Here is a 6,000-nt window from a genome sequence, read left to right as displayed (position 1 = left end):
TTGAAACTGCAAAGCTCAGCTGGATATGCAAAGCATCTATAGGGATCAGTGGTTCTTTTCCAGTAGAGACATTTTTTTAATGAGAAGCAGAAATGATGGAGGAAAGAGTATTTGAGTCACACAGAGAGAATTCCAGGCAACTCTCCTCTCAGGGAACCAATTATTTTCTCCCTAAAGAGGCAAAACTCCACCTATCTCCTCTCATCTCCAATACTGTATGATGAAAGGCATTCCCGGAAGCGCTGTGCTACAGCAAGGCCCAAAGATGAGCAAATGCACTTGACTCCCCGACCCCAACTGAAACAAGAGTAGCTCCAGACTGATAGTGCTGACCAAAGGTTCTGGGTGGGGGAAAGACCACAGAAGAAGAGAAAAGAGGATATAAGGGGAAGATTGGCTCTGCAGGACTGAGCCTCAGCTCAGCAGTGGTTTGGCAGGAGAGCATGTTGCTAGCCAGCCCTACACTGGAGAAGTCATTTCTTCATCCTCCATGGGCAGTGTTACCATAACATTAGCCCTACCACCTGTCTACCTTGATCTCCATCAACTTCCCAACTCATGTAATTATGCTCTAATAGCACCTAACTGCTGATGGGGCCTTCCTGTCTGCCCCACCCCGCCCCACACACACACACTCAAATACTCACTCACATCTGCATCTGAGTCTGGCAGAGAGTGGGTATCCAGTATTTGTTGAACTATATGTCTGGGTGCTTACTATCTTGGGTACAGAATGTAGGAAGTACTAAGGAGGTTTCCTGGGTGTCCCCAGACATACTAGAGTACCAGGAATCACAAAGCATAAAGCTAAGTCAACTGCCAAAAGAATGAAAACATAAATATGGAGGCAAAAAAAAAAAAAAAAAAAAAGAATGAAGGAAACTAAAGAATGTGCCAACATGAAAGGTTCTGAAAAGAAGTTTTAGGACTGAAACTTTGATACAGTCATGTTACATGATTCCATAAGAATTTTCATAATACTGTCCAAGTAGACCATGAGCTGGGGTGAGGTGGGGAGGAAGAGAGGTAGTATCTGCCATTCACCTAGGTATCCCATTGAACCACATAAGAGGCACTTGCCAGAAAGCCAGCCAGCCATTCATTTAATAGTTTCTATATACTGTCTCTTCATAGAACAACATGTCGACTTCTATACAACAACAGAGCTTATGTAATGCTGTCCACTTTGTCATATGGATTCTATTCCTCCCAAGTAATATTTTCATTGCCAATTCAAAATTCAAAACTCAAAATTGGGCACCTGGGTGGCTTAGTTGGTTAAGCATCCCACTCTTGACTTGGGCTCAGGTCATGATCTTGCGGTTTGTGAGATTGAGCCCCAAATAGGGCTCTTTGCTGCCAGGGCAGAATCTACTTGGGATTCTTTCTCCCTCTCTCTCTCTCTCTCTCTCTCTCTCTCTGCCCCTCCCCTGCTCTTTCTATCAAAATAAATAAATAAACATTAAAAAGAAAGAAAGAAAATTCAAAATTAGAGTAGTCCCTTCAAATACTGTTAAGACAGCCAATTAAACCAGGTGGCCCAAACTAGACAGTGCATTCATTACCTTCATGGTGAATGAACTTAGAAGTGCAAGAAATGTGAACATAAAAGCATTCCACTGGAGAGTGAGAATTTCTGCTCTTGGTCCTGAGGATTCCCAACTTTGGCCCAATTCTTGGTGAAGACAGAATAGGGCTCCTTATGTCAGGAGAGTAATGGCGAGTGATAAAGAAGAGGGGAGAAGAAATTTGGGAGAAATAGAAGCTCGTTATATTGGCTATCAAGACCAACCTCAGCTCTATGCCACTTGTCCCTTGGCCTGTTTAGGAATCAGCTTCCTCAATCTCAAAAATAAGGCAAATGGATTAGATGATATATACCGTTTATATAGATTCCAATTACAGATCCCAACTGTATGCCTTCCATATGTGACTCCAAATAGTTCCAAATACCTAATCAGGGAAACTCCGAGCAGTTAACCAAGGAGCCCTACAGCCACCCCTCCGAGCTGACCCGCTCCCCCGCCCCCCCACGGGCCCCACCGGCCCCCACCAGCCCCCGTCACCCCGGGTCTCCCTGACAACCCTAGCCTCTGACTCCACCCTGCCCCGCGGCCCCAGTGCCCGCCTCCGGGAGAGCCGGGACTCGCCGCGCGCGCCCCAGGCCACGTGACCCCGAGCGGCGGGGCCGCGCCCGAGCCGCCATGGCGGCGGTTCCTACAGATTCCGGTTCGCGGCCTGCAGCGGGCGCCCGGTTTTTCTGCACCGCGGGCCGCGGCCTGGAGCCCTTCCTGATGCGGGAGGTGCGGGCGCGGCTGGCGGCCACGCAGGTGAGTCGGCCTCGCTGCGCGCCTGGGCGGGAAGGAGGGCGGCCCTGCCCCCGTCCGCGCCGGGTCTCCCTCCCCGCCAGGGTCCGTGTAGACTCTGGAAAGCAAGAGCCTCGAGCCCCCCAGCTCTCAAGCCCCAGGCCTCGGAGTTCTGACACGTCCTTTAATTACTGCAGGAAAGAATCGCCAGTCGTTCTCCCTTCCACATTACCGCGTATCTCTCATGCCTGTATTTTTTTTTAAGGCGGGAAGGAGTTTGAGGCAAGGTATTTCCTAGATTCTTTACAAGAAGGTACTGGATAGTGCCAATAGTTAGACCCGTCACAGAAGCCTTTCTCCAGCCTTTAAATACAAGTACAGCCTTCAGGTTGTTACTGGACTTGTCAGTTTCCTGACAATGATGGTATTTACCCCATGGGATTGATACAAGGTGCGTAAAGTACACTTTAAACACCGAGTAAATAGTAGCTAGAAAAATAATAGTCTTGGAGGCTTCGTAGTCCAGCTTCTGGAGGGAAGTAACAATTGCTGGTGTTAATTTCAATGACATGAACAAGGTTTTAAACTTGAGTTTAGGTCCTAGAACATGCTGAGCTGGCTTCTTGAAAGCAGAGGGAAAAGATGTAATAGAAACAGACTCCACTGACTTGATGGGCTGTATATGACAGTGTGAATCATGTGTTTTTGGAAAAGGAAAGCTTACTAAATGAAATTGACCACGTCAGTCTTGCAGCCCCTATAGTGTTGGAAGCCACAAAAGGATTTTCTGCAATGAGGGAGTTGGGGGGCATGGGGGATAGAGGGGGGTCACGAAAAATGACATCAGCTTTATTAGATTACCAGCCACTTGTGGTTTTGGTCGCAGAATTTAATAGAGCGCTGAATACGGCTAATCTAAAAAAGCAACAATGTAAGAATTGCCCACATTGATTAAGCATGTTCTTAGGTCCTCAATCTGTACTCACCTGCTTAATTTTCACAACACTGTGAGGTAGGCTCTACATGTAACAGAAAAGGAAAATGAAGCACAGGTTAAGTCCAAGAAATTATTCAAGTCATGTAAAACGGCAGACCTGGGATTCAAACCCAAGCTGTGAAATCAAGCATGAGTATATAATCATGTTTAACCCAGGCAGGCCAGTACCCAGGTCCAGTTCCTTCCATTACATCATGCTGCACTGGTTTTTTGTTTTTGTTTTTTAATATTAACCTAGAGCTCTTAGTATGAAAAATAGAAGCCTTCACCCAACTGCAATACGTCGAATTACCAAAATTATCTTCTCTGCTTGTCCTCCATCTTCTCTAAAGACAAAATGAGATGTGAGGGGAGGGGGTCTCCTCACAGCAAAAAAGTTCAATTAATTATAGGGACAAACTTCTTGGCAATGAGAGGAATCAACCACAAGATTTGGGGATTTCCATATTTTGATTGTGCCTGTTTTAAGGACAGATATGCTTGGAAATGGGATCTGAACAAATAACTTCTGAAATGTCATCTCTAGTTCGCTAACTCTCAAAGTTAAAGCAATCCCGAAAGAACAATGATAGCATCTAACATTTATAAAGCACTTAAAACGTGTCCGACACTTTTATGTACATGATATGATTTAATCCACAGAAGAATCCTATGGGAGACGTCATTTCCCCCCTCTGTTTTACAAAGAAATAAAGAGAAAACTGATGCTCTGTGGTGGAGCTGGGACTTGTATCTGGATCTTTATTGCTTTGAAGCCCAGGTGCTTTACTAGTACACTAAATTATAGTGGGAACTTCCCTGAAGCTTGTAAGTTATTTCTGTGACAGCGTGGAAAAGAGTGTATGTAGATCTCAGAGGCAAAAAACGTGTGTTCAAATTTTAATCTTCCTTTCATAGATTTTTGAATTTGGGGTAAATACTCAAATTTCTGAGCCTCACTTTCCTTGGATAGAAAATGGAGAAGATTATACCTACTTTAAAGGATTAAAGCAAACCTTGAGATAAAAATTGATAGCACGTGTAGCACAATGTCTTGCAATTAGTAGGTGATCAGTGAATGTTCCCAAAGAATGAGTTGCACAGGAATACTTGAAACCATTCGTGCAGTAATAAGAGTGTTAGAAACTTTGATTTGCTTCAAGAAAATTAATATTGTGAAGTCTGCATTTATAAAATGAATTTAGAAAGTTATTGTTTCCTTTTACAGATTAGTCACGCCTTTCTAATCGGTGTTTTAGTGGGTAAGAATCACGCAGGGGAGCTTGTTGAAAATGTGTGTCCCTAGTTGCCACCCCCCAAAACTTTTCTTTTGGTAGGAATGTACATAGCTCAATCGTTTGCATTTTAACTTGCAAACTCTCCCTCCTTGGAGGACTGATGCAGTTGCTTCCTCCAACATGCAGCTTGCAATAGAAAGTGTCCTGTGTATTCTGTTAAGCTTTTTATCACGGAGAATTTCAAACATACACGAAGTAGAATAGTGTGGTGAATCTCACGTGCTCACCGACCCGCTGCAACACCGATCCCACGGTGAATTCTGCTCCATTAATGCCCCTCCCGCTCCACCGATGTTATTTTGAGGCAAGGCCAAGATATCACTTCATCTGTAAATGTTTGCCTATATAGTAGTCGTCCTTATCCGTGGGAGATACATATTCCAGGACCCCCAGTGGATGCCTGAGAGCATGGATAGTACCAACCCTATATATACTGTGTTTTGCTATATATACATACCCATAATAAAGTTTAATTTTTAAATTAAGCACAGTAAGAGGTTAACAATAACTGAATAGGGCATTATAAAAATATACTGTCATAAAACTTACGTGAACAAACATGTTTTCTTGCTCACTCTCCCTCTGCCCCTCCCTCCCTCTCAAAATATCTTATTTGTACTGTACTCACCCTTCTTGTGATGATGTGAGATGACAAAATGATGAGACGAAGCGTGGCGCATGACGTTAGGCTACTATTGACTTTCTGACGGTACTTCTACTTCGGAAAGAGGATTGTGCTTGACGTAGCCTTAGGCTGTTGATCTTACGTCACAGGTGGGGGGGGGGTCATCTGCTTAGGAACCACGCAGTTAAATGCAGTGACTGGTTAAATGCAGTGACGGCAGGAGGCTATACTGTGGATAAGGGGGCTACTGTATATCTATAATGAGAGGACTCACAGCATAATATATATAGTGTAATATAGAAGACATCATACAATGGCTCTTTTTAAAAATATAGACCACAGGGGCGCCTGGGTGGCTCAGGCTCACAGCGCGCAGAGCCTGCTTCAGATCCTCTGTCTCCCTCACTGTGCCTCTCTCCCGCGCTTGCGCGCGCGCGCGCGTGTGTATGCGTGTGCGCGCGCTTGCGCGCTCTCTCCCTCGCAAAAAAATTTAAATTAAAAAAAATATAAACCACAATATCATCACATCTAAAAATAATTCCTTATCAAATATCTAGGAAGTGTTTAAATCTCAACTTTCTCATAAATGTCACTTTTCTTTTTAAGTTTGTGTATTTGAATGAGGATTCAAATAAGGACCATGTATTGTGATTGATATTCTTTTAAATCTCGTTTGTTATAAAAAAAATTTTAAGCCTCTTTTAATCTGTAGATTTCCCCTCCATCTCTCCCCCGCCCCCCCCCCCCCAACCAGCAATTTATTATTTGTTAAAGAAGCAGGGTTGTTTGTTTATC

General features: G+C 44.1%; 1 protein-coding gene across 4 annotated transcripts in view; it reads left to right on the top strand.

Annotated features, from left to right (window-relative positions):
* The first annotated feature begins 2,182 nt into the window (after positions 1-2,182).
* THUMPD2 (THUMP domain 2 tRNA and snRNA guanosine methyltransferase) overlaps positions 2,183-6,000 on the top strand; it is a 35,909-nt gene continuing 32,091 nt past the window's right edge. For all 4 annotated transcript variants that reach the window (XM_086700441.1, XM_025927229.2, XM_025927228.2 and 1 more), the window contains exon 1: positions 2,183-2,330. In XM_086700441.1, coding sequence (XP_086556567.1) covers positions 2,205-2,330 — 126 coding nt within the window. In that variant the 5' untranslated portion in view covers positions 2,183-2,204. The remainder of the gene's footprint in view (positions 2,331-6,000) is intronic.

The sequence above is a fragment of the Puma concolor genome, chromosome A3 (genome assembly GCF_028749965.1).
Source record: "Puma concolor isolate L17-30 chromosome A3, mPumCon1.1.hap2, whole genome shotgun sequence".
NCBI lineage: Eukaryota > Metazoa > Chordata > Mammalia > Carnivora > Felidae > Puma > Puma concolor.
The sequence above is the reverse complement of the archived record's forward strand: the minus strand, read 5'-3'. Positions and strand labels throughout refer to the sequence as shown.